At 37.9% G+C, this 27,557-nt stretch overlaps 2 protein-coding genes across 2 annotated transcripts; both read right to left on the bottom strand.

Moving 5' to 3' along the window:
• Nucleotides 1-3,556: 3,556 nt before the first annotated feature.
• Nucleotides 3,557-17,806, bottom strand: akt2 (AKT serine/threonine kinase 2). The gene is made up of 14 exons (XM_084717158.1): nt 17,361-17,806; nt 12,881-13,054; nt 12,463-12,594; nt 12,223-12,334; nt 10,429-10,582; nt 9,021-9,152; nt 8,842-8,907; nt 8,666-8,734; nt 7,517-7,639; nt 7,047-7,175; nt 6,326-6,540; nt 4,877-4,964; nt 4,679-4,781; nt 3,557-3,663 (listed from the first exon to the last, which is right to left on the bottom strand). Exons 2-14 carry the CDS (start codon nt 12,924-12,926, stop codon nt 3,584-3,586), a joined length of 1,449 nt encoding a protein of 482 aa, XP_084573284.1. The 5' UTR covers nt 12,927-13,054; nt 17,361-17,806; the 3' UTR covers nt 3,557-3,583.
• A 1,228-nt stretch (nt 17,807-19,034) lies between these two features.
• Nucleotides 19,035-26,601, bottom strand: dhx40 (DEAH (Asp-Glu-Ala-His) box polypeptide 40). Its single transcript, XM_084717161.1, has 17 exons — nt 26,230-26,601; nt 25,027-25,172; nt 24,813-24,932; nt 24,443-24,679; nt 24,263-24,329; nt 23,235-23,366; nt 22,997-23,096; nt 22,791-22,877; nt 22,465-22,647; nt 22,297-22,377; nt 22,052-22,209; nt 21,154-21,268; nt 20,897-21,005; nt 20,616-20,710; nt 20,416-20,485; nt 20,065-20,293; nt 19,035-19,255 (listed from the first exon to the last, which is right to left on the bottom strand). Exons 1-17 carry the CDS (start codon nt 26,399-26,401, stop codon nt 19,134-19,136), a joined length of 2,223 nt encoding a protein of 740 aa, XP_084573287.1. The 5' UTR covers nt 26,402-26,601; the 3' UTR covers nt 19,035-19,133.
• Nucleotides 26,602-27,557: the final 956 nt, after the last annotated feature.

Consider the following 27,557-nt stretch of genomic DNA (forward strand, 5'->3'; position numbering starts at 1 on the left):
ATGATTTTAAAAAACAAAGAAAAATGTGAAAAAAGTGATTAAACTAGAAATCTAATGAGCACAGCATTTTTTGTTCACATAAAATGTGTTTTTCCTAACATCAAGTGCAGTGCCCATGCTTTCTTTCCTTTGCATGAACTGTTTTCGACAATGAATGCTGGAATTATGTGTACAATTGCAAACCAAACACAATGCAGCAGTCCTTTTATAAAAATTAAATAGGTAAAATAATTAACCATGTAATATTGCGGTAGATATCACCACCGTTTGATACTGAGACATTTTCTTATTGCAATATCACAAAATTGGATATATGTTATGTGTTAATATGATGTTACATCCCCACTGTACACTGTGAAAATAGCATGAAAAATGACACAGACAGTTTTATTCAGTAAAAATGTTTACTGGCACATTATAGTTGCAAATGTTATAAGCTACCGTATTGTAGCAGGTATCACCCGTTACATTGTAAAGTCTTGCAAAGGGGGGGCTGAAACTGTCTACCAGGACAATGTCCTCCCCTTTAAGATTGCTTTTTTTCATTGCCCTCTGAGCCTCAACTAACAGCAACAAGCAAAAAAAAAATCTTGTTACACCAGCATCAGGTGTGACATTCGTGACTGTTGATCACATTCAAATATACAGAGAAGCAAGGTAACCATAGTAAAGCTGCAAATCAAATACTACAAAGCTGCAGGCCTCCCCTTCTACTAATGCTGCATCCAACCATCAAGCTTTTTTTTTTTTTTGGTATTTACACGATAGTGAAGAGGCACTTGTTGTGCCTGTGTATGCCTACAGGAGAGGTCAGGGGTATTAACTTGCATGTTCAGCTGTGAAGCATTGCTTAAAGCGTGGCCAGCAGCAGCGAGGTTCAGAGTATGGCTTCACAACCAATATTAAAAAAGTTCAGCAGCACCCCCTTATGGCCATGATAGCAATGAAGGCAAATCCACAGTGGAGTCCATCAGTGCAGTGGTTCTGATATCTGATCCTGCCGTTTCCAAAGCAGGACGCTAGGCTAGAGTATGGTGGCTGTGCCTGAGCCAGTGAGAAGAGGTGCTGGAGTTGTGAACTGTAAATCAAAGCCATTTGATCACATTATCATCTGCAGGAACTGGGGCCACCTGCTGCCCAGCGACGAGAGTCAAAAGACCTGCTGCTTTTCTGTGTCATTATCACAACTTTCACTCAGACATCTCACTGTCATCCTCTGTCACTCCGTCACTCACACAAACTTAAAAACAAAATGTGTGACATGAGTGGTGGGTGCTGATAGATGTTTCTGCTAAAACTTAAAACATGGCTGTACAATTAGTTCTCTGCAGAGAATGGGAGAAAAAATATTAAACTGACAATGTCATTATTCTAGATAAAATGTTGAAATGTTTTCTGCAAAATGCAGGCAAATTTAAGTGCTTTAGGACTTCTTTCTGTCTTTGAATGATCAAACTGATGTTAATTTCTCTTAATAATGAATTCTTTACATATTCTCAATTATGTATATTAAAGGACGTGATAATGCAAACCAGAAATTAACTGCACATTTAAAATTACTACAAATAACTGACAGTTGCTATGTTAGCTGAATAAGAAATCCAAAAATGGAAATCCCTTGAATGAACAACTTAATAAAAAAGAAAGCAGTTTAAGAACTTTTAATATATATATTTTATATAACGTATACTTAAACAAGACAACGTGTCTTCCAAAATTTGAGAAATAGATGGACAAAAAAGGAGAAGAAAAACAACAAACAGAAACATAACAATGATAAACAAAAAAGATCTTGATGTTCCTTTAGTGAAGCTCAAAGAGCATCCAACATCTCTTCCAGCAACATGGAATATAAAATGCTTATCAACATGAGCACTTTTTCAGTATGCTGTCCAGAAATTCTCTCAATCTTGTGCCGTCATGACTCAAAGTGTGCAGATTATATTTCAACTGAACAATACATGAGCTGATGTTTTGATTAGTTCCCCATCAGCAGGTTGAAGGTTGGTCGACCAGCTCATGTAGAGTTTAGTTGGACCGTAAACCTGCAGACTGTTGCTCCAGACACACAACTACATAGATTTAAGTGCCTCAACACAGCATTAAAGAAACACAAACCAAAGGTTCTGAACATCAAATGTGGAATCATTTGAAGTGTTAAACGTCCACTAAGTCAGTCAACTTTTTGGCCTCACCATAAAGACTTGACGAATGAACTGTCATTCTTTAAATACGGGAACACTCAAAAGGCTTATTTCAAAAATATTTTTTTCAACTTACTTAATGAACAAAAGATTGGTGCCTAACTCTTTAGCGTGAGCATTACTGGATTGAGGACAGTGAATGCGTTGGTCTCTCTAGACAGGCTGCAGTCAAATGTCTAGTCTTTATTCTCCCCTTTCCTACACAGCGCAACTGGCCTTAATGAAATCTTACACCTTCACCCAGTAACTAGCTGGTCGATTCATCAGTCTGGACACGGCGACATGACTCCTGCATCACTTTGAGTTAAATTAATGCAGCTTTTTAAGCAAAGGGTAGCCATGCAAGATATCCCAGTTTCTATTCCTGACTGAGTCAACTTAGCGCAAGGCTGGTCACAGCAATCACAAATTACATGCTTGTTCCCTTTTAAAAAGGCCATTGAGTGCGCCGCGTAGTGTCCTCTCCTGTCGATATTCCAGCAATCATTCAGAGTTTATAAACATGCATAAAAACAGACACAAATGGATGGTTGAGAATCAAAAATGGTTGTTCATACATTCTCATCCACTCATATGCGCACACACACACATACATCCACGCATCCACGCTTATTCTTATACACACGTGCAGTGCAAACACAGAAATGGCAACCCTCCTCCCCTCCCCCTCTTCCCCATTTCCCCGTACTGTAGGAACGGTCCCACACTTGATTTGTAACAGCAAGTTCCAGAAAGAGCACTTGTTAAAAAAATGGAGAAAAAAAAAAAGCAGAAATATGGCTTTACATTTAAAACCGTAACAACTGATGAAATAAAAATTTGTCTTTTTCCCAAATCTTTTTTGTTTTCCTAATTCTGATTATACTTTTTTAAAATTCTATCAAGTACTTTTGTGTGTATATATATATATGTAGTCTATGCATGGGTTGGTGGGGATGTGTGTGTGTGTGTGTGTGTGTGTGTAGCATGGGTACAGCTGGTAAAGAGGTGGTACTTGCTGGCATAACCTGGTTTTCAAAGTGTCAAGGCTTTGATGTGTTACCCAGTGTAGTGCAGCAGAGGTCCCGCAGGGAAGCCTAAAGCCGACCCTGAGAGGACATACAAAGACAAAGCTGCCAGTCTATCCACACAAACCTGCTGAGGTCAGTTGTTCACGGCCTGTGTATTCTTTTCATACTCTTATGATCCCTGTCTTGTCTGATCTGCCAGTACGTGTGTGTGTGTGTGTGTGTCTGTGAGTGTACGTGAGTGCATTAAAGACCGAATGAAAATGTGTCTTGTGCCAGTTTTTGTGTCATTCAAATTCCCCAGCAGTGCAAGTGTGTATGTGGGATTGTGATTGTGTGTAAGTCTGCCTGCTTGTTCAAGAGTCCGAGTGATCATTCCCGTATGCTGGCAGAGTAGGAGAACTGAGGGAAGTGCGTACGCTGATCTGAATCCTCGGCATCTAAACTGTCATCTGGAGGATGCAGAAAGGGAGAGAGAAAAAAAAATACATACAGTATTAGTATCAGTTCAAAACAGATGTACATTAGCACTTATAAAGCCAGTTCTTAAGTGACAGGTTTACTTAATGTGCAGTTGTATGAGGTACTTAGTCAATATCTGGTGTGTTAGCTGCAGCAGATGGCAGTCAGCACACCCCCAGTTAGGAGAAGCAGAGAGGAGCACCAGCATAGATGCTAAGCAATGTACTGCTGTGGACAGGGTCAGCAACAAAACGTATTTTAGCCGCTTAAAAAAAGGACAACATAAAAAACAAAAACAATTCATTATCAGGTTAAGTGTACACAATATTTAGAATATTTTCCCCACGTATGTTTGCTGTCATACAGTCTTTTTCAGATGGGAAACCGCTGCCATAAATCACTGTTTCCAAACCAACCAAACTCCATTAGTGACATCAGTAATTTTACCTTGCAGAACACGGGAGCTGCTGGTCTTCTGCTTCCTCAATCTATTGAGTCTGTTGACTCTGTGAATCTGAACTATTCTTTTAAGATCACAAAATACCACAAACTAAAAAAGTGAGGCAGTGGTAAACCAGCAACTCAGTTTTTGTGAGGTAAAATTATTGATTTCACCAATGGAGTTTGGTTGGTTTAGAGAGAACATTGAATAGAGAGTAATTGGCTTGTATAACAGTGGTTTCCTGCCAAAAAAGGCTGCCTGATGGACAAGTACATCAGTGAAAATATTCTGGATATAGCGTACACCTAAACTGAAATTGATTTTGGGTAAGCCTTTTTTAAGTGGCTATAAAAAATACCTTTTTTGGCTGACCCTGTCCACAGGAGTATATTGCTTAATTTCCGTGCTTATGCTCCTCTCCGCTTCTCCAAACTGGAGGCATATTGACCGCCATCTATTATCGTTAACTGACACTGACCATCAATAAGTACCTCATACAACCCCACATTATATACCCCAGACTATCCCTTTAAAGCACAAATGACAGATGTTTATCTACTTACACTTATCAGGAGGAGTTATTGTTATGGTTTGTGCTGTGAACTCGTCATCAAAGTATCGTGTGTCCGTCTCTGATGTGACCTGGGGTTTGAAGGGTGGAACAAGCTGAGGAGAAGCAGAATACAAGTCATTTTAGATTCTCAACATCTTATTTTAGATGGCACATCTTTTGGTTTTTTTTTCTCCCCACAGCACCTCACCTTTTTTTCAATAACATCCTGCCAGTTAATGGAGGTGAAGAACTTGTGGCTCATCACATCTTTGGCATCATCTGGTCCGCCTCCAAGCCTGGAAACAAAACAAAAACACCATTTATCATCACCCCTTCAGCAGGCACCTTTTATTTATGCAAATAATTGCACAAACAGTGTCATTAGAAATGTACAGCACACACTTGCTGCATTTACCAACTTGTAGACAAATTTATTCCTCATTTCCTTACTGTTTACAGGTGCATGTGTTAGTAAGCCTGCGGGTGGTGTTCAATGTGCTAATATTAGCAGTTCTTTGACTGTTCCCAGAAACACTGGGGCTTGACCAAAACAACAATCAATTATGTCCTTGTTTATGGCCATTACCTTGTACCAAAACTAATCAGGAGGGAACAAGGGCTTAATAATGTGGTTACTTATTTTATAGCTGAATATGTGATGGCCCCGAGCACAGTGGACAGGTGCAAAATCCCAGGAAGAAAATGTTTTTCTCAAGCTGTACAGCTGCATCTTCAGGAGCTAGCTCATCCGCCAAACAGCCACATTTTCACCGTCACACCCCGTACATCAATAGGAAGCATTTCTTTTTATCTTCTAATCAATAGTGCATTACTCTTGATAGGTGTATCTCAATACTATTTTACAATGTAATATTGTATATATTGTTTAGTATAGCTATAGAGCTATTTTACAAAATACCATATATATCTTGATATACTAATTTTGTTTAAAATAACTTAACATAAATTCTAAAATAGTGCAAACAATGGTCTTGTAGAAGCCCTAGGCGATATGGACACAATCAAATTTCACATAATTTCTGACAAAATACCTCAGTAGAAATACTTATCAATATTGCTACAATATTGTAGGGATGGCAATTTGTGCTTTTGCAAAATATATACACAAGGAGATTTTTTAAAATAAAAATCATCAGTAATGAGGATATAATTACTAATTGGATAATAATGGAACAGTCTGGAAAGTTCAGAAAACTACATCACTTAACTGTAATGCAGTCTTTATAACCAGGAAATAAAGAGACAAAAGACGCATCAGCAGTAATTTTCTCATTCTGTCCAATGAATGTATACATTTTGAAAATCATATTTTATGTGCATCTTCCAGTGAAGATAAGATTAAGCATAATAATATGTTAATCTACTGCAAGAGATAATTTATGTTCTCTGCAATTGAGTGGAAAAAAATGTGAATATATCAGTAAATTGGAAATGCAAAAGTTTTTCTTAAATACCTATACAAATATCTTTGGAGGATAGTGCTCACATCATAAGAGACACCATTTCATGTCACTATTATCATGTGCTTAATTTTATCCCAATTATTCATCAAATTATTCTTCATGGATTTACTAAATTAACGCTTGATTACCAATGTGTATGCTGGAAAAACAGACATCAGCTGCAAACCACAAACCTTTGTTTGGGATCCTTTTTGAGCAGACCGGCCAGCAGGGCCTTGGCCTCAGGAGCCAGGTTCTTGGGGAAGCGGATCTCCTCCATGAGGATGAGCTCAAAGAGACGCTCGTGGTCTTGGTTGTAGAAGGGCAACCGGCCACACATCATCTCGTACATAACCACGCCCAGTCCCCACCAGTCCACCGCCCGTCCGTAGTCATTGTCCTCTAGCACCTGACAGGGTAGGAAATTAAAGTGAAATAAAACAGGTTTCAAGGTGCTATTTCTAGATACACAATGACTTTAAATACCACTTGAATACACCGTGCTCCTGCATATATTACTGATTTAATTGCTGTTTTATTTAAGTGTAAGAGAGCTTGTTTTACAGCAGTTCAGGGGAAATAATGTAGTTACTGTTTGGATACATTGATGCAATAGCATATTTAGTTTTTGAACAAAATTTCAGAGAGCTAGCTTTCACATCCCAGGAACCTGTTGATTGTCAATGATAATTTCTTAGCATTAGCTTTCATTGTTGTGGTAACTAAAACACCAACACTACAATTTGACAACTTGCTCTGCCAGCAGAGCTACTGTCCTGACTGGTTTTCACATTGTGCCCCTCAATAAAGTAAAAAAAAATCCTCTAAAATGTTCAGACATGAAACTGACAGACTATTAAAAGTATTGTCCATCATGTGCTCATCTGTGGCATCAATACTTATTTACATAGTTACCTCTGGTGCCAGGTACTCTGGGGTTCCACAGAAGGTTTTCATGGTGGCTCCGTCTGTGATCCCCTCTTTACAGAGCCCGAAGTCTGTTATCTTTATGTGGCCATCCTTGTCTAACATAAGGTTCTCCAGCTGTGCAGGGAAAAATTCTAATTAGAATCAAACTAGTGGACAGCTATGGTGGGAAGAGGACTGAGACATTTAACATGGTGGACAGCCACATGGCTACAGTATAAGATTAAAGAGAAGGCCTAACATGAATCTCAAAAGTTAGCCAGTGACGATGTGAGCTTTGTCCTTTAACATAGCTCTGTCATAAGCAAGTATTCCCTATGAAACGGTAGCACTTATGAAAGGCCTTGCTATGACCTTAGACTGTAAAACAATATAAGATCATAATACATTAAATAATACCACCCCAGCTAATTTACTATAAATTAATACTATACTATCAGAGCAAGCAGACACCTTACCTTTAAATCCCTGTAAACTACATTGCGTGAGTGTAGGTACTCCAGTGCTGACACTATTTCTGCGCCATAGAATCTCGCTCTGTCTTCTGTGAACACTCTGTCCCGTGATAAGTGAAAGAAGAGCTGAAAAGAACAAAGAGAGTAGATATAGGAATGAGAAACAGTTCCTGTGTTCTTTGAGATACTTGATCGAAACATATTTCTTGAGTCTAACATTATTCTTTGTGGTTATTTGCAATGTGTGCATTTCAATATTTATGTATGGATGTTCACAGACATTTAGAAATTTGTTTTTTTAATCAGAATTTCAGGATTAAAAAACAGTCCAGTACATGCAGTAACCAAAGCAAGATCTGCAATCGGTGTAACAATTAAGCCAAAGACTAATTTGATATCAGTTCCTTCTCCAACAGTTACATGTATCATCAAATTCCACATGTAGCCCACAATCCAATCTGATTTTGATGCTTCCAAAAAGCATAACTTCTAGATTTCAAACCTTAGGGTGCTGTCACACCTTTCGTTCGTTTCATTTGGTCCGGACAGGAAAAAAAAAGGTTCATTAGTGCATTTTAGTTCAGGTCCAGTTCATGTTTAACACACTGGGTTTTTACAGATGAACCAAGGGCAGAAAACCTCAAGTCATGCAGTTTGACAGATAATTGATAAGACAAATGAAAGAAAACTGAATTCAAATAACTGAGCAGTTTATGCAGCACTTCTGTACTTCTAATGTGCATATTCATGTTCTTGAGCATCAGAAAGAGATCATGAAGAAATAATAGATTAGAAGCATTACTTCCTAGTACTAGTACTGTTCTAAAAGCATATATCTACTATCAAAAATGCAGTGGTTGGTCATCTTGCTTTCACACCACAGACAAACTGCACCATAGTCCGCTTGGATTCAGACTGAGACCTTCCAGCTTTCATGTCAGTCAATACAAACTGCACTAGCCAGGCAATTGTACCAGGGTTTGTTTTAACCAAACAGGTTAAATGTGAAAGCACCATTAAACTGATGCATCATAGTGCTTTGACTTTTTTTTTTTAAACACCTCTACTACAATTCCCCATCTTAAAAAAGCACACAGAAATATTAACACATCACACACTATTATAGGCCAAATGAAACAGAGGAAAACTTACTTCTCCTCCATTTGCATACTCCATCACAAAGCATAGCCGGTCATGTGTTTGAAATGCATATTTTAGTGTCTGTAGAGGAGGAAAACAAAAATTATTGACTGCATTGTACTGATTAAATGGTACTTTTGTTTTGGAGAGCATTAACTTAGAGAACAATACGGGCACTGGTAACTCACTGTTAGAAAGGGATGCCGCGTATTTTGGAGAACTCTGCTTTCTGTAACTGTATGTGCCACCTCATCCTAGAGGAATACACACACACATAGATGAGAGCCAGATCACATATTAGTAGATAGTAATATGGTTCCAAAACAATTTAAGGTCAATATTTCACTGTGATGTGATTAGCACTAACTTTAGCAATGATGACTTCTTTGCGGAGGATTTTCATGGCGTAGTACATCCCTGTGGCCTTCTCCTTCACCAGGATCACTTTGCCAAATGTCCCTTTCCCCAGCAGCTTCAGATAGTCAAAATCACTCATGGTCTGTAGAAACAGTAGTCAAAGATAAGCCATGACAAAGGTGAACACGTCTGCTGGTGCACAAGAGTAAGCTTTTACCTAGCTTTTCTTCAAGACATCATTAAAGTTATATCTATGAGTTTTGATCAGACTTAAAAATGTCTGTTTTTCAAGTGTGCAGGAATAGGAATTTGCAGGAATTTGATGTCTATATATGATAAAAAAAAAAATCAATAACTATCAGAAAACCTATTAGAAACAGCTCATTTACTGTTTAGACCATTCCTCAAGACTGTACATGTGGCAGATCTTGTCTTGATCTTTGGTGTTTTAGCTTGTTAATTTGAGCCTAAACTAATGCCACTTCCTGCAGATCAAGGCAGCTTTAGTCCTGCAACTCTTGTGTCCTGGGAGGTACAATTACTGTTCTGTCAAAGGAGTCTGGAGGGAAATAACTCTGTTGAAGCAGATTAAGCAGAGAAGTTTTGTTGCACTCATTTGGTGGGAGAACTGACGTGGATTTTTTTGACTGGTTCACAGAATTAATTGTGGAATTTTGTGATAAATGTCTGAGCATAACTACGCCCAATGGACTTCCAGTATCTTTATTCTCGCAGGCATGTGAGTATATATATATATATATATATATATATATATATATATATATATATATATATATATATATATATATATACTCACATATATATATATATATATATATATATATATATATACTCACATATATATATATATATATATATATATACATGTAGATAGACAGATAGAGAAATGTGCCTTTAGATAAACACTTGAGAGACAGCAGGAGGGAAGTGGACTCTTTTCTACACTGACAAAATGATCACAATTTGAATCATTTCAGACAGAGTGTAAAGCAGGAAATCATTCAAATAACGATAGGCCCATACAAGTAGAAGAATATTTTTCATTAAGAAGCAGTCAAAATCAAACTACTTTGAGGAACCAATCTACTTGGTCAGTCAACGTTAACAGCTATCTACACTGCATTTCTACATACTTTTTTTTACACTGAATGACAAAGTTAATAGTGAACAGACAAACAAAGCCTGTAAAACCAGAGCCGTTCAAAATCACTTGTAGTGAATCAGCACTAGACAAAATATGCACACAAATGTGACCCTCTGCTCATTTGAAGGTTGCTTCATCAAAAAGCTTTGAGAAAGAGGCTTAAAGTTTGAACAACTTGCTCAATAAAGATGAGCTTAGCTGGACAAACACAGCAAACACTCAGCTGCCAGGCGCTGCTTGTGCAAATACTGACCACTTTTGTGCGGGATTTGGACACAGCAATCTCCATCTCCTCTGTGCCGCTGTTGTCACTCGGCGAGCCAAATTTGATCTCCATGGGCTCCTCATCCTGCTGCTGACTCTTCAGGCTATTTGCCACCGCCTGGATCGATCGCATCCATTCCTTCCTGACCCAGAAGAAAACACACATTGCCCTTATCAAATCTATCCAGAGCCACATATACATTACTCTGAATCTATTCTTAAAAAAATTGATTTGGCTAGTTCTGTCCTAAGCTAACAATAGTATATTTTTGTATATGACAGATGGTATTGATGTTATGCCAAAATGTATCTTAAAGGAAAAACAGTAGTCTGGAAAGCTAAATTCAGAAGGTAGAGGTTAATCTGCTGGGGGGGGCGCTACTGGGATTTGGTATTTGGCAGAGCAGAAGTAAACAAAACTCAATGACGACTGGTGGGGTTAGGGGTGAATAAATCAGGTTTAATCTGGCACTGAAGTCTATTTTGAGCATGATGGTCATTCCTATTCTCACAAACTGAATTTCCCTGCCTGTAGTGAACACTGGCCCATTTAGGCCCTCTGGATTTTGTGAAAATGTTGTTCCTTGTGCCTTTCTCCTCTTCCTTAAAAGAAATATTTGTTTTAGTTAACACATAAAAAAATCATTTAATCACAGACATTATTTTAGTTAGAGTAATGTTGATTTTATCTCATGTAAAACAAATCTTCAAACACAACGCTGTCAGCACTTCTGTCATATCCACTCTAATCTACAAGAGACAGAAGGCTAAGACTCAGAGGCTATGGCCAAACTATGCTGCCTAAATGGGAAAACATTTCAACATCTTCATTTTGGCCTTCTCTTCATAATAGGTTTAGTTTTTTATGTGCTCAAAATCCTTTATTTATTTATTTGACATGAAATACAGCACTTAGGTATTATTTAACCTGTATTTATGTTTATGTATACAGCGTTGATTCACTTTTCTCAACTTAATCAGTTGTCCTACGAGAGAAAAGGACAATATACTATATATTCATGAGAGCAACTAAATAATTAAAAATGTCTCGCTATCCTGAAACACTGTACTGCAATTTATAATAGGGCACATGAGTGCTACTGGATTGACATGTAGCAGAGTAATCAGACTGTCTGTCACATCCCTAACCATTTGTTTTTTAGTTTGGGGAGCAAGATAAGTTTTAGCTATTTTCATATTGTTCTGGTGTGTCAGTGTAGACAGAAAACTTCTCAGAAACATCATGAAACAGTTGTTTTCATTTGTAAACTGAATTTTCAGATGTAGTGGTTCACATTTTAAGTGATTTTCAGTGGTACTGGCCAATGGTTAGATCAAAATCTAATTTTTTTTTCCTAGTTATTCTTCTATCTAAATATACTCAAGAATCCACATAATTAAAAAAAAAATGCTTCAAATTAGAATGCATAATTTTAATGACCTGTTTGAATATCACCTGTTGGCCACTGTGAGGTAACATTCCTTCAGATGCTGTGACAGAAAATGAATCATTCTGTGAAATTAAAAAGTGATTTTGAAGACAAGCCTGCACTAGTAAACGCTCCAATGTGTGTGAGGAAATACTGAGTACATTAAATTTTGCTTCATAATAACAAGCAGTGACACTGAGCTGAAAGCACAGTTTGTTGAATGTGCTGAAATCCTGTCACAGCCCAGTTTATTTTTCTCCTTTTTTGTCAAGTTCTGATTTTTTCTCATTTATTTGGGAAGATGGTCCTCATACAGCAATAAGAAGTGGGCATGAAGTTACAAAATGTTTTACCTCTCCTCATTGCTGTCTACATGGAAGGTACGCTCAATAACGGAGGTCCATTGCAGGCAACGAATGACAAATGTGTTGGGCCTGGGGCGCTCGGTCTTCATCAGCTGGCATTCTACAAAGCATAAACACATCGCCTGACACTGAAGAACTGAAGGCACTGACAACAAAACATAAAAAACAAACTTCTCAGACTTTAATCTGGCACTTATTGAAAATTGCCAACCAGAAGGGAAAACTGACCTGCGACGGAGAAGTTGTTAAGTGGTGGGAGGCTGTGGTCACTGGACACCTCAGGCTTCTCTTTGTAACCAATGAAGGAGCCATCACTCTTTAAGATGAAGTAACGAGGACGCCATGTTTTAATGTATTCACCTGGAAAACAGACAATTGACATTTTTAATGTTTGACTACTTGCTTGTGTGTTTGCCTTTAAATGGTTAAATACACTACTCTGTGTCACATTATTACAATGGTAATCTGTTGTAAGTGACTGCATTAAGCTGAGCACAGCTGTTCACCATCAATGAGGGCTGATACCTTACAGGCCTGCATGGAAGAGTATTTAATACTCTATAATACTATAATATAGATTTTTACATGGGCTATTACTTAAATGTAGGCTCAGGTGATGGACAGTGAACACAAGGGCCCCCCTCACCTCTCTTGTGGAGCCATCCCTCTCTCACAACACTGACTTCATTCATGCTGGGGCAGAAGACTCTCTGGGTCGGAAGGGGGCTTCAGACAAGCTGGTGGAAACTGTGCAAACTGTTCCTTAGGTCCTTAAGTCCAGTGCCCAACAGTGGCTCAGATAAATAAAAAAAAGTATTTCCTGGAGAGGAAGGACAGAAAGAAATACTATTAGTGCAGAGTACACAATTAGAGTCACTGGGTCATAATATACAAAAACAATGCTCATCGTAGGCTGAAGTAGCTTTAAAGGAATAGTTCAGATTTTTTGAAATGGGGTTGCATAAAGTACTTATTCATAGTCAGTGAGCTGCTACAGTAGATGGCAGTCAGCACACCCCAAGTCTGAAGAGGAAGAGAGGAGCTTATCACATATGACACCATATAGACTATCTTTTTAAAGAGGAATTTGAAAATGTAAATGACAGTTGGCAGGGCATAAAACAAATTTTCAAGTCAAGACTCGATAGTTTAACAATGACAGAGATATAAGTTCTTACAAAATTATGTTAAATCTAATTGAATTGTGACCTTAAAGTCTAATCATATGATGGATTCGTGTACACCATATTTTTATTTCTTTTTTTGTTTTCATCACTTTATCTTGCTGTCAGACAGCATTTTCCAACAGGAAACCACAGTTATATAAGCCAAATATCACTCTCTCCAAAGTCACCAGATCTCTTTGGCAAAAACAGGAGTTTCACCGCACAGAACACAAGTTCTTTTGCCAAGTTACTCATCTTCCGCTACCTTCTGTGTTTTAGTGGGTTAGTTAAGATTCACCTAAGTCACAAAATAACAACCAACCAACCGGGGCACTAGTAGATGATCTGTGATGTAAAACTTGGCTTATATAACAAGGGTTTCCTGTCAGAAAAGGCTGTCTAATGGCAAGGTAAAGCAATGAAATTTTTTAAATGTTGTGTACACTTAAATGAATATTGAATTTCCTTAGGTAGGCATTTTTTAAGTGGCTAAAATGTATTTTATAACTGACCATGTCTACACCGGGACACCTGCTGCTGTTCCAAACTGGGTGTGAGCCGATCGCCACATAGCTACTGTAAATAATACAGCGACTATGGATAAGTACCTCAAAAACCCCACTTCAAAAAAAATCAAACTATCCCATTAACATGTAAAAACAACTGTCAGAGATCATCAATATTCACTCATGTGAGAAGAGTCCATAAATCACCCGTATCAGAAGAAACATCACAAAAATAAGTGGCAAAATAAGCACACTGTTGCTCTTTGTTAACATTGTTGTGAAAAAGCACAGCTGACTTGTGAATGTGTGAGCAACAACAGCTGTGTGACTTCTGACTATTAACAATTCAGTTCCTCGCTTCAAATAAAAATATAGCCTAGGGTAATATTTTTTAGTCTCACTTGCCTTTTATGGACATAGAGGAACGCTGAAAAATAAACGTGAAAAGACTTGGGGCCAAAAGGAAGTAAAACTACTGCCAGGAATGTGGAGGTTAAGACATAAAGTGAAACTGATTTCTCAAAACAAAGGAAACTTTCTGTGTACTGCTCTTGATGTCTATCTGAGTGTTGTCACCGTAGCACTGCGCTCGAATAAATTCCTCACCATCTGAGGCACTCTTTTGCCTTGAAATACAACTCTTCACAACAAAGAAAACTGCTGAAATATGCACGTCTGCTCGCCACATCTCATCTGACCATCTGACACTCCTGACAATGATATCCAACATGGTTCAAGTATAATGACTATCATGACCATGAGCTAGATATCAAAGCTTCAGGCACGTCCATCATCTCATGCAGCTCTTTCTGATATATACCACAGTGTTTACCATGTCACAATATATCTGAATTTGGTAGATGCTATTGCTCTAACAATGACAGGCATAAATCAAATATTGAATGTGCCATTGATCTAAAGATTAGCAAAACGGCTCTGTACTGTAATAGCCTCCCACAGCTCTTGCTGAATGTTAGTAGAGAGGCCTTGGTGATCCAGGGTCAACCCTGAATCAACAGCTTATGTTAGATAATAGGTTTACCAGAATTTCACAGTATTTCAGTGGAAGTGATGGGGTTGAATATTTCAGTGCATACAGTCGGTCACCAGAACACAAAGACTGTTTGAACTGCTTTGTTTACAAAGATAAAAACAGATAAGGCTTCCCACGATTTCAGACTGTTTTTATGGCCATCAGAAGTACGTCCCGGGTAGTTCATAGTTCTACACCTACTGATTTGAATGGGCAGAGTTACAGTAGCTGCTCTCTGAGATAATAAAAAAAACTTCACTGTATAGAGTGCACCAGTAAAAAGTTCAACGCTCTTCACAAACAGGATGTCTACAATAATAACTAATGTTAAGGTACTTGGTTAACAGGTAGCTAACACAATTTGAAGAAATAATAGAGACCATAAAAAGCAAAACTACCCTGTTTGTTTTTTTCAGCTTTTGTTGATTTAATTAATTCATGCATGTACTTTGTTCTCCATGCTACAAATCATATTTTTGTAGAAAATAAATACAACAAGACAACAAACCTTACCGTACCTTAACATAGCATCATATTAATCTCATAATTATATTTTAAGTGCTAAAGAGAAAGAAAAAACATTTAAAAAATACATGATACTAATAATAAATAATAATAACAATAATAATATTAAAAAAAGACTCATACAGCTGTAACAGGCCAATAATAGCCATATATATTTGTCTGACTAGAATTTAGAAGAATATGTATAGTTCATCTCTTTTTCTTACTTCAGGCTCAATATACACATTTTTTTGTTCTACTCATATTTATTTTTTATTTTGTTTAACTATAAAAAGATATCTGAGAAAGTTTACTGTTTCAGTGCCCTCATATCATTTTGAAAAATTAAGTTTTTGTTCACGTGTAAACTATCCTGCCTCCACTGCATGTCTTTGCCACAAGTGTTTGAAGTGTTTGATAACCATTTTTGAGGGGCTACTGCAATATTGGCTGATATATTAATATAAGAATTTTTTTACTCTCTAATTTTGTTATCAGTGCCAAAAATTCAGTATCAGTCAGACTCTAACAATAATACTAATACTAACAACAATAACAACAACAACAAAAACCAATAACAATAATAATAATAATAATGACAATATTTTGAAATTCATTATGATAATAATGATTATAATCATAATAAAGGAAAATAAATGCTACAAATTAAACACATACAAATTGAACGGTAAATGAAAACTGATTGGGGAAAAAAGGTGACTATACCCAGTTTAATAATCAAACCTTCTTCTTCCAGGACCAACAAGTAGAGGGAAAATATGACATTTAAAAAAACAGTGATAAAGGAAACAATAACATTATGTTATTCTTTCTGTAATATGTGTTTGCTTGATCAGATTCCTCCATGTCTGTATCAGTTATTATAGTTTTGCATTTTACATTAGTTTTTTTAATTTCGTTTTTAATTTTTGTTTTCAATCCAGTTTAAATTGTAAGTTTACAGCGTGAGATTGTTTGTTTCAGTTTAGTTTATAAAATTTAAAAATACTGAGTTTCAGCTTACTATTTATTCACTTCTGTGTTCATTTTAGGATTTTTATAGACTATTTAATTTATATATTTATTATTATTTGTCATTGGCAGTATTGAAGGAGTTCAGAAAATGTATTACAATAGAATCACAACATTTTGCGACCACAATTGGACATTATGTGGACATGCAAGTCTCAATAAACATATGCACCAGTGGCTCCTCATGTTTGTTGTGTCCAGGTCATTTCCTGTGAATTTTTATTTTATTTCAGTTAGTTGTGTTAGTACACAATATTGTTCCATCAGTTTTTATTATAAGTCTCGTTTTTTTCTTATTTTTGTCTTGTTCTCCTCCTATATGTAGTAGGCTCATACAGAAAAACTACTTAACTACTAAACATCCATTATCATCTGAGCCTCATCATGTATTGCTTCCCAAAACGATACTGGGCACGACCATAAAATATGAAAAGGGTTGTCATTGTAGTCCCCACAGTTCCCCCAGCAAGTAATCTTAGAGAACTATATTTATATTTAGCTGATTAATATGTGAAAAATAACAAAACAAACTCTGTACAACAACAAGCTGCCTAACGTAAACATTAACGTAACGTGAACGCATTCTCAGTGTAGTACCTAACGTTGGCTAACTGGAAGTCAACAAACGTTACCTTGAGGTCCAACACAGGTCGTTAGCTTTTCTATCGTAGCTTAACTTTAACAAAATTGATACGACACTTGAGCTATATCGTCAGCTGATAGTCAGTTTGTCTAAGTGTCGCCTCAGACAGCAGCGAGGACACTGACCATGACCGCATTACGACCAAACAAGGCAGCTAGCCAACACAGCTTCCAAGCTAACAGCTAGTTAGCATGTCAGTTAGCCACTTGCGCTAGTTCTCCTCATTACCCCGGCTTTCTTACCTCGACTTCAGTGACAAAATAGTCCCAGCTGACGGTTCTTGAACAGGCTTGGAGGTAGGTGACTGCACAGAGCTCCCTCCAGTTGAAGCTAGTGTGTATTGAACTCTGTCAATGATCACACAGCTTTAGTTAGCGGGCTGCTCGCCGAGCTTGTTTTCTTCTCTCACAACAACAACGGCAGCAGCGGCGGCGTGCTCGGTCTGTTGCTGCTGCAGTGGTTCACTGAAGCGTATGAGAGCCAGCCAGAGAGAGAGAATAATGTCCACTCAGCTCTAACTTAATGGATAGTAATGTTCAATTCGACGACAAATAATTCCCCAGTCCTGGACCGATAAAACCGCCTCTTTATGGGTTTAATGTGGTTAGTCGCCTGCTTAGCGTGAAAACCCTCCGTCCCAGCCAGACACTACAGCAGCCCCGCAGACGCACACAAAAGGAAGTGACGTTCGAGGCCAGAGAGGGTCCACTGCACCTGAACAGTCGGTGTGAAAGTACATCAAGTACTTCACCGTAACCTTAACCTCATCCCGACTGTACAGAGCTGGTGCACAGACAGTCTGAGAGATAGTCCGTGCAGGAATCCCATGAAGAATAGAGTCAAATATCCCAAAATATGTGATTTTTCAATCTATTCACAGTTTTTGAGTAAAGCTCCTTTTTCTTTAAATATGAGCCTTGTCGAAGATCCAACTACTGCCAATGCAAAGGCTTGCATTAAAGAGAGAGGCCATATTTGTCCATGCAGCTGATTGGCAAACTAAAAGTGTAGTATAACTGGATATTGGACTTCACAAACCAACCCCAGACAGTTCAGACTGGCGGTCCCACCTCCTCCACACTAGTGACCAACAACAAAGATCCCAAGGGCTGTGTGCTAAGTCCCCTTGTGTTCAGGCTGTACACCCATAACTGCAGCCCCTGACATGGAGAGAACTCTATTGTGAAGTTTGCGGATGACACCACCATCAGCAACCAGATTTCAAACAACGATGAGACTTCATATTGGGAGGAAATCAACAATCCTACAGAGCTGTGCACAGAAAACAACCTACTGCGCAACATCAGTAAAACCAAGCTGCTGAGTGTTAATTTTTGGGAAAAGGAGGCTTGCCCATGTCTATATCAGTGAAGGTGACAAGGGGCATGTGAACAGTTTTAGGTTCCTGGGAATCAGCATCACACATCTCCACTCTGGTAAAGAAATTTCAGAAAGGTCTGTATTGTTTAAGAGAATTTAAGAAGACAAAAATCCAGTGCAAAGTTCTTGTTAACCTCCACAGAGGAGCAAGAGAAAGCATCATGACTGGAAACATCGTAAACTGGCATGGGATGTGTACAGCCCAGGACAGGAAGACTCTGCAGCAGGTGACTAAAGCTGCCCAGAACATTCGTGGTACCCATCTACCCAGCATCAGTGATATGGGGGAGGTGAGATGCCTGTGCAGAGCCCAAAAGATACTAAAAGACAACACCCACCCCAGTAGTAGCCAGTTCACCCTGCTGCTATCTGGCAGAAGATACAGAAGTATCTGCTGTTAAATAGTTTGTTTTATATTTTTGATCTGTTTAGCCAATCTACTATGAATAGCAAAGACAGAACTACATCAAAATCTCACAGTATAACCCTGTTGTGTAATTAATAAATCTTCTATATCCTGAAGAGAAAGACAAAGCTATAAATGTAGAAAAATGTTTATTATTCAGATATCATTTACAAAAATGCTTATTTTCTTTGTGATACATTGAATGAATCATGTCCTCAAAAGCTTTCTGTCAAAGAGCTTTACTTTGTTGTCTTTGTTGCTTTCGTTGCAGGTAGCGAGCACGCGCATCGCTGACGGTGGTTTCGTTGTTTCGCTTCTCCAACTTCTTCATGACATCCTCAGCAGAAACCTCTGAAAAAGGACAAAGTAATCTATTACTTTGCTATAAATGATGCCGTTCAGCTAAGTTTTAACTTAAAGAATATTTGTTTGTTTTTTTTTCTAGAATGGGATTGTTTGAGGTATTTATCTATAGTCAGTGTATTATCTACAGTAGATGGTGGTTGGCTCAACCCAGCTCTCTCCAAAGCCACCTGACTTCTTTGGCAAAAACAGCAATTTTATACTGCTGAATACGTAAATTTCTGGTATACTGCTGCTTCAGTCTGTTAGTTTGTGTTATTGTGTGACTTTGGTGTTTTAAAAGGGTAGTTTAGATTTGCAGAAGTCACACAACAGGCAAACAAACTAACCGATCACTGCAGTGGTAGACCAGCAACTCTTGTGTTCTGCAAGATAAATGACTGTTTTTGTCAATGGAGTCTGCAGGCTTTGAAGGGACCAATAATAGGGTTATAAAACAGTGGTTGTCTGATGATAAGGTAAAAGTAGTGAACATATTCGAAATATAGCAAACTCTTAAAATGATATTGTTTTTCTGAGGGGTGGACCGTTTTTAAGTGGCTAAAATACATGTTACTGTTGACACTGTCCACAGCAGTGCATTGCTTAGCTTCCGACACTGGTACTCTGCTGCTTTTTCATACTGGCAGTGTTCTGACCACCATCTACTTCAGGTAATACAGTGACCCTGTAAACCTATAAAACAAATAAGAATTCCATGCACATGGTCATAGCTGGGACCAAACACTTCAAATCGATCAATAAGCTGTGCAAGATCACAATTTCCATATAAACATCCAATTAATTTTTCTGAAAACCTTGTTGTCTTTTGGCTGCCTCCCTGCTCTCCCATTTTGTCATCTCCTCTTCAGTCACTTCTTCTCGTGCCACACTGCTCAGTTCATAGACATCCACCTCATGGAGTTTCGGTAATAAGTCTTTCACCCACTCATATCGAATAGGACACACAGTCCTCATATACACCCTTGAGGTCACCAGCACGTCGTGGAAGATGACCCAGTTCAGCTCTGCCTCCTGGTCAAACAGCTTCAAGCAATGAGAAATCATGATCAAAGGGGAAATCAGATACATGAACATTTTCATGCCGTTTATGAGAACTGTGTTGTATTAATCAAGATTTTTAAAGATTATTTCAAAAACACATTTACTGATGATGATGGATGAATGTGAACCATGGATCCATTGCCATCCATCGTGCAAAACACCTTTCCAACAGATCTGTATGGGATGGAAAAAAATGAATTGAACAAGTTTTCACAACCAGCAAAAGTTCACGTTACTAAGAGATAAAAAGAAAAGCTTAAAGGAGAATTAAATAAAGATAATTTAAAATGAACTTTGATGATACCTTCTGGCAACATTGGTAAAGTATCCTGTGCACAGGCAGCGTCTGAAGAGTTCACTCTTATTGCCATCATACGTTTCTACAGGGAAATCCCTCTTCTGAAAGGAAAATCACTCCAATTATTTATCACTGCAGTGTGCTGGCAAACAGAATTAATAAACTGATAAATGACAGAGATGAACATCTGACCACAGTAATCTGCAAAGAGGTTTCCTACAAATATTCAAGTACAACACGTGAAGAGCAAACATGATCTGTCACAGTAGTTCTGTAAACTGCTGTACCTGCTGGAGGCGGAGAAGGATCTCTCCCAGCTGAGTCTCCACACTAAAGGCAGACTTCAGCGCCCTCCAGTGGATCCAATTATCTTTACACCATGCTGAGGGTCTGTCACTGCAAAATGCAGGATAATGGCTCACACTTAGGATAGTTGTGATATGATCATCATGCAGAATAAATCAACTACTTGTGAAATATTAACTGGCATTCATTTGCATTAATATGGATGCATCTTGCAGCATTAATCGGTGAAGTTCTGCACCTGGATTTGCATGACTGAAACACACTGAGGAGTGTGGCGAAGTCATTCATGCTGCCACTCTTGGCAGCCAACGCTCTGTGCTTTTTATCAGCCTCTTTCTGTTTCTCAGGGTGACCTGCAAGAAGGAAGAGATCAGTCAAAAATGCCTGAAGTCTTCACACTTCACTTTAACACTTCTCTGCATACAGTAAACCACTTCCTGAAACATGAAGTAAATACTTTAAATTGTTTACTATTTCCACTATGAGACAATCCCCTTAATGTAATCTAAATGTTAACACAATATTTTTCTTTTTTTGTAAATTGTGTGGTTTTTCACAGTTTCTGCAGGTTTCAAGAAATTCAATTTAAGACCATTATAAATGCAATGTAAGATTTATTTCACTGTAAAAAGAGAAGAATCTTAGCGATGTCTGAATCAGGGACCATATTTTAAACAGCTTACCTGTATTGCTTTTATATGATTGATATTTAGTTACTATGTGTAAAGTCAATAAATTCTGACTATGCTGCACATTAGCAGTTACTGGTTCCATGTTGGTTTTGTCTTGTAGTTGTTACAGCATGATATAACACAAAACACATTTAAAAGTGTCATGGAGCACTGCAGCTTTGTAAAAGTAACAAAGTTAATCATTCATTCATTAATCCAATAATTTTAAGAGCTATCAAAATCAGATTTGAGATATTTTCAGGCCTTAAATTCAGATTATTTGATATTAGACTTTTTAAGACTCTGTGGACAGAGTCTTAAAAAGTTTTAGTTTTAGTTTTAGCTCCAAAACACGTCAACTCACATCAAACCAATCTAGATGGATAAACAGCACTACAGGTAAGAGGAAAAAAAATCTATTTTTGATTTTGGGGTAAATTGTCTGTTTAAAGCTGAAGCTCTGACCTGGCCTGATGAAAATGTTCTCTACAGACAGCATGGCGGCCACAGGGAGCAGCAGGTCCTGGCAGCCAAGAGAGGCAGCTTTGAGCACAGCCCTGGTGAGACCTGGATGCAGGGGGAACTCCACCATCAGCTCTCCTAGCCGGGTAACTTTACCTCTCCTAGAGTCAGCACACCAGAGAGATTAGAGCTCATTATATTTCACATGCAAACTCATGACTTCACAGTACTCAGGTATAAGCTCTCACCTGTCTATGGCATCAAATTGATAGAGTTGTTTTAACGCCTCAAGAATAAACCTTTCCTCTGGACAGTCCAGATAAGGGAACCTTAAAAGAAAACAACTTGTTACTATAAAGCATAAATTATGACTAACAAACATGTAAATAGCCACAGAATGGGTACCATCGGTGTACCTAATGACATCATGAACGCCCAGGCACTTGAGTGTGAGAATCACTGCAGTCAGACTTGTCCTCTGGATTTCTGGAACTGTATATTCAGGCATGCTCTTTTCCCAGAATTCCTTGGTGTAGATTCGAAAGCATTTGCCGGCTGAGGTTCTTCCAGCTCGGCCCGCTCTCTGCTGAGCCTCGCTCCTAATCACACAAAATCCCCCCAAAAGAATCCAGTCCAAATCTCTGTTGGCAAGCTTTCTTAGTGGCATGAGTGTTAGCAGGAAAATCACTTTTACAATTCTTTTTGCAAGTTCAAATGTTATGTCACTCATTGAAAAACTCACTTTGAAATAGGCACCACCTCTAAGATATCCATGCCCACCCTTGAGTTGTGGTTGAGTTGCTTCACAAAGCCACTGTCTACAATGTACCTTATAATAGAAAAAGTTGGATGATGATGTGTTTTGCATGAAAGTCCATGAAATATTTGAATGATGCTGATTACACACAAAATTAATTATTGTAGAAGTAAACCACTGGCCTTACTCACTTTATACCATTGATCGTAAGAGATGTTGCTGCAATGTTTGTGGCCACAACACACTTTCTAATTCCTGAGGGTGGAGGCTGAAAGATCTGCTTCTGTTGATCTGCGAGAAGACCAAAAATTATCTTTTTTTCCCCAACAGTATTTGTGTTTTCTTCTGAGAGATATCGACTTAATGTGGAAAAGCAAATTTAACCTGCTTAACAATGAATTAGACATAACAGCTGTTGAAGGTATTTACCAGTGGGCATGGATCCATAAAGGGGCAATATAAGAAGGCCCTCCACTGTTCGGTCTTGTACATCGTAGCGGTAGTCTATGCACTCAGCTTTCTCATACAGCGAGTCACAAGCACGCTCAATCTCCGACTGACCTGTCAAACATGGAGAATTAATGTGGCAAATTTGTCAGCTTTTATATGGGGTTGCATGAGGTGTTTATCAATAGTCAGTTTCCAGCATCTACCTACAGAAAATGGACATAAGCACAAACCAGTTTGGAGAAGCAGAGGAGTGGAGTACCAGTATGTACTGCTGTCAACAGGATCAGCTGCTAACATATTTCAGCCGCTTAAAAAATGTCCACTTAAAAGAAAAATCAATTTCACTTTAAGAGTACATTATATTTAGAATGTTTTTACTGTGTTACTTGGTTGTCAAGCAGCTTTTCCCATAGGAAACCACCTTTATATAAGGCAAATGTTGCTCTCTCCAAACCAACCAAATTCCACTCATGAAATCAGTCATTTTACCTTGGTCTGCTCTGGTCTTGCATGATTTGTAACTTTGGTTAATCCAAACTATCCTTTCAAAACATCAAAGTCACACAATAACACAAACAAACTAACACACTGAGGCAGAAATAGACTTGCAACTCCAGTATTTTGGATTAAAAATGACTGATTTCACCCATGGAGTTTGGTTAGTTTGGAAAGAGCAAAATTTGGCTTATAGAATGACAGGTTCCTGTCAGAAAAGGCAGTTAAAAGTAAAGCGGTGAAAATATAGTGTATATTTAATCTGATAGTGATTTTTTAGGCAGACCTCTTTTAAGTGGCAAAAATGCTTTTTTTTGTTGACCCTGTTCACAGCAGTTCATTGCTTAGCTTCCATGCTGGTACTCTGTTTTTCAAAACTGCTGACTGGTATCTACCGTAGCTAATACACTGACTAAGGAATTGATAAGTACCTTATAAAACCCCATATTAAATAATCCAAACTATCCTTTTACGATAAATAGTGATTTTAGGGCTTTATAGTTATGACTTACCTGTCAAAAACACAAGAATATCCCCAGCCATTTCATTGGTGTGCACATCAAGGGCCACTTTGACAACCTGAGAACAAAATTAAATGAGTACACGCACTTAAACTTGATTAATCAGTATTAATTGTAAAGTTGTGAAACCAAGCTAAAGTAAACATTTGACACAAAGCTAAATCTCAGTACCTCTTTTACATAACCAGTGCTCTCCGTGTCTTTAGGTCCAACAGCAGAGCCAAATGTGCAGGTGACAGGAAAAGTCCTCCCAGGAATAGCAAAGACGGGACAGTCACCAAGAAAGGCTGAGAGTTTGTCAGTTTCCAAAGTGGCGGACATCACCACCACTTTCAGAGGAAAAGATCGGCCCTTGGTGGACTTATCAGGGTTGGAGAAGATTTTCTTCAATAAGCCCAGGAGAATATCCTGCAACAAATACAAATACTAAGGTCAACTCAGTGTGCACATTAAAACATTGATAGATGCATACATATGTTTTTCTTTCTATAAGTATAGTGCATAAATTATATTAATGACACTGGGTCATATTTTGACTCACTGTGTTGAGGCTGCGTTCGTGAACTTCATCCAAGATTATAACACTGTACTGAGACAGTACAGGATCTGCCAGGATCTCTCTGAGCAAACAGCCATCTGTCATGTACTTCACCACTGTGTCCTGGTTCAAACAGTCACATCTTCAGCTTATCAAATATTTTCAATATATAATTCACTGGATTTTATGTAGGAGATGACTCGTCTTTGTTTCTCACCTGTGATGTGCAGTCATCAAAGCGCACTTGGTAGCCAACCTCTCTACCCAGGCTGCACTGCATCTCCTGGGCTACCCTCTGGGCCACTGTGATGGCAGCCACCCGGCGCGGCTGGGTGATACCGATTTTGCCATCTTTACAAATACCTACACAACAACGGTAGGAATGGGTTCATGCTCACACACCACTGCAGTGCCCACATAGTCCCACTTCCTCTCACTAACTTACAGTGCTGTCTTCTTCTCGTCACTCGTCATCATTTGCTCCTGCTGAATATCCATTGTCATATTATAGCCTTGTTATATTGTCTTTTATTAAAAATATAAAACTTTATGCCCTTAACGCTGAGTCAATTTTTCCCTGTAGTATCGAAAGTGGTATTTGCTACCAATATTTTTCAAGGTATTGTACCGAAATTAGAAATTTAAGTATCATGACAACAGTGGTTCATATTAGAATCCATAGGTCACATGTGTATCAAGCACCTGACCGATTCAGGTTTTTGGGGCAATATCGATATAAAGAAGTAAAAACAGTCCAAGAGATTTATTTGATAATTATATTTAAAAAAAATCTTAAAACAAACAAACAAACAAAAAAAAAAAAACTCTGGTTAAAAAAAAGAAGAAGATGATCAAATTAGAGCCAGACAGATATCCTGGTCAGCCAGTATTATCAGCCCACTACTGGGCTAGCACAAGTATATCAGTCTAGGTAAGTATAGGTGTATATATTGTCTGATATTTTTTTTAAAGATCAAGATGCAGAGTGCTTTTACTTTTTTGTTTTATAGGCAGCCTTTTAAGTATATGTGAGCCGTCTTCTTAGTTCAAATTGTTTTTGTTTTATTTAGAATAATTAAAAATAACAGTGAAAGTTTCCATACCCTGACATAATTTTGGATTTTCTAAACATTAATATATGCTTATAATATTTTCTGATATATTGATATTGGAATTATTTGACATATTGCCCCCAAATTCCAGTATTAGTCGGGCTCTAGATCAAAAGCATACATAATACTGCCCAAAAAACTGAAGGGGAAAAAAAAAGACAATTGTCATTATTTTTTGTATAAAAAACTTCACATATAGCTGTAATCTGGCGAGATATCTGTCTGTCCCTTTATGTAAAGTGAAAAATCCACACGTGATTGCTGCTGTGTTAATTTTATATGAACAGGGCATCAAAACGACAGCTCACCTGCTTGATACAGGTACTGAGGAAGTTGTGTAGTTTTCCCGCTGCCAGTCTCACCGGTAACAACCAGAAAAGTGCTGTCTTTGACGGCCTCAACCAGCTTGTTTTTGTGCTGACAGATCGGCAGGTGTTTGGATTCATTTTCTGCTGGGTCCCGTCTTCTTGATTTGGACATAACTGACAACTCCGACTGACGTTAGCTTTACCAGCAGATATCAGTGTTAGGAACTGAACAGATGCTAAAAGTACTGGATTTAATCAGGTGGGACACGACTTAGTTGGTGTTTGTTCCCACAGACAGTATTTACACGTAGAAAATAACAACTTCTCTCACATTGCTGCTTTCCGTTTCAAAGACGACACGCTCGCTCAACAACTTCCGCAAACTAACTCATTCTGCGTCTCTATTGGTCGAGCTATGGTCACATGATTCACGGTCCTCCACCACAATAAAAGTCTGGTTGGAGTTTTTAAAATTGAGCTTTAAACATAAGAAAATATATACATATATAATATAAGGTCACCAAGTGGATTGGTTCATATGTCCATAAATCTATTTACTCAATCAAATCATAACATTTATAGTCTTACCGGCATGAGGGCAGGGTGTACAAACAGTCATTTATTATTTGTGGGTGGGAAATTTGCCCAAAATGATAAACAAATTAATTATATGATGTGGCCTGAGGTCTTCACTTTAAGTTCATGTATTTCTTTTCTTCTTTTTTTTTTTTAAACAAAACTTTGCATAACCACCAGAAATAAAGATGAGCCAATGTAGAGGTGAAAACAAAAACCTTTAGGGATACTTACAACTAAAATCACCATGTTAAATAATAGCTTTCCACCTGTGTAAAATATCAAACGTAGAAGAACCAAAAAAAAAAAACAGTGACAGTTGTGCCTTTCACAGAAGAACACTTTTGTGACATAATCCCAAAACATATTTTTTACAGAAACCTTTGCACTGATGTCACTGTCCAGCTGAGACCTATTCTGAGAAACAGAACCAAGATGGCAAATCCAGGTTCTGTGAGTCAAAACCAAATCCTGATCTATGTTTTACTTGCAACGATGTAACTATATCAACTCATACAGATATAAGTAGATATAGATATAACTCAGAAAACATGTAGGCCTATTTATTAGAAAAGGCCTCTGATTTAAACAGGGCAAGGGGTGCACACTGAAAAGTGTATTTTCTGACAACCTGCCTTATTCAAGGTAAATTTGATTTAAAACCAATTAGTTGAGTTGCTGAGTTGAATGAAAATCTACCTATTTAAGGCCATTATAGCAAGGTATAGATTTATTTTGATTACAAATCACGG

This window comes from Lutjanus erythropterus, chromosome 4, assembly GCF_056507025.1.
Source record: "Lutjanus erythropterus isolate fLutEry1 chromosome 4, fLutEry1.hap2, whole genome shotgun sequence".
Lineage (NCBI taxonomy): Eukaryota > Metazoa > Chordata > Actinopteri > Lutjaniformes > Lutjanidae > Lutjanus > Lutjanus erythropterus.

Bases quoted from the DNA above. Each gene is read 5' to 3' on its own strand.
- dhx40 (XM_084717161.1), bottom strand. From the start codon at position 26,401: ATGTCCAAATCAAGAAGACGGGACCCAGCAGAAAATGAATCCAAACAC. The intron at 22,210-22,296 runs GTGAGAGCTTAT...TGCTGACTCTAG, and splicing joins CAATTTGATGCCATAGACAG to GAGAGGTAAAGTTACCCGGC. The intron at 20,486-20,615 runs GTATCATCAAAG...CATCCCATACAG, and splicing joins TTTACCAATGTTGCCAGAAG to ATCTGTTGGAAAGGTGTTTT.
- akt2 (XM_084717158.1), bottom strand. From the start codon at position 12,926: ATGAATGAAGTCAGTGTTGTGAGAGAGGGATGGCTCCACAAGAGAG. The intron at 7,176-7,516 runs GTAAGGTGTCTG...TTCCCTGCACAG, and splicing joins TAGTTTACAGGGATTTAAAG to CTGGAGAACCTTATGTTAGA. The intron at 3,664-4,678 runs GTAAGTAGATAA...TGCATCCTCCAG, and splicing joins AATAACTCCTCCTGATAAGT to ATGACAGTTTAGATGCCGAG.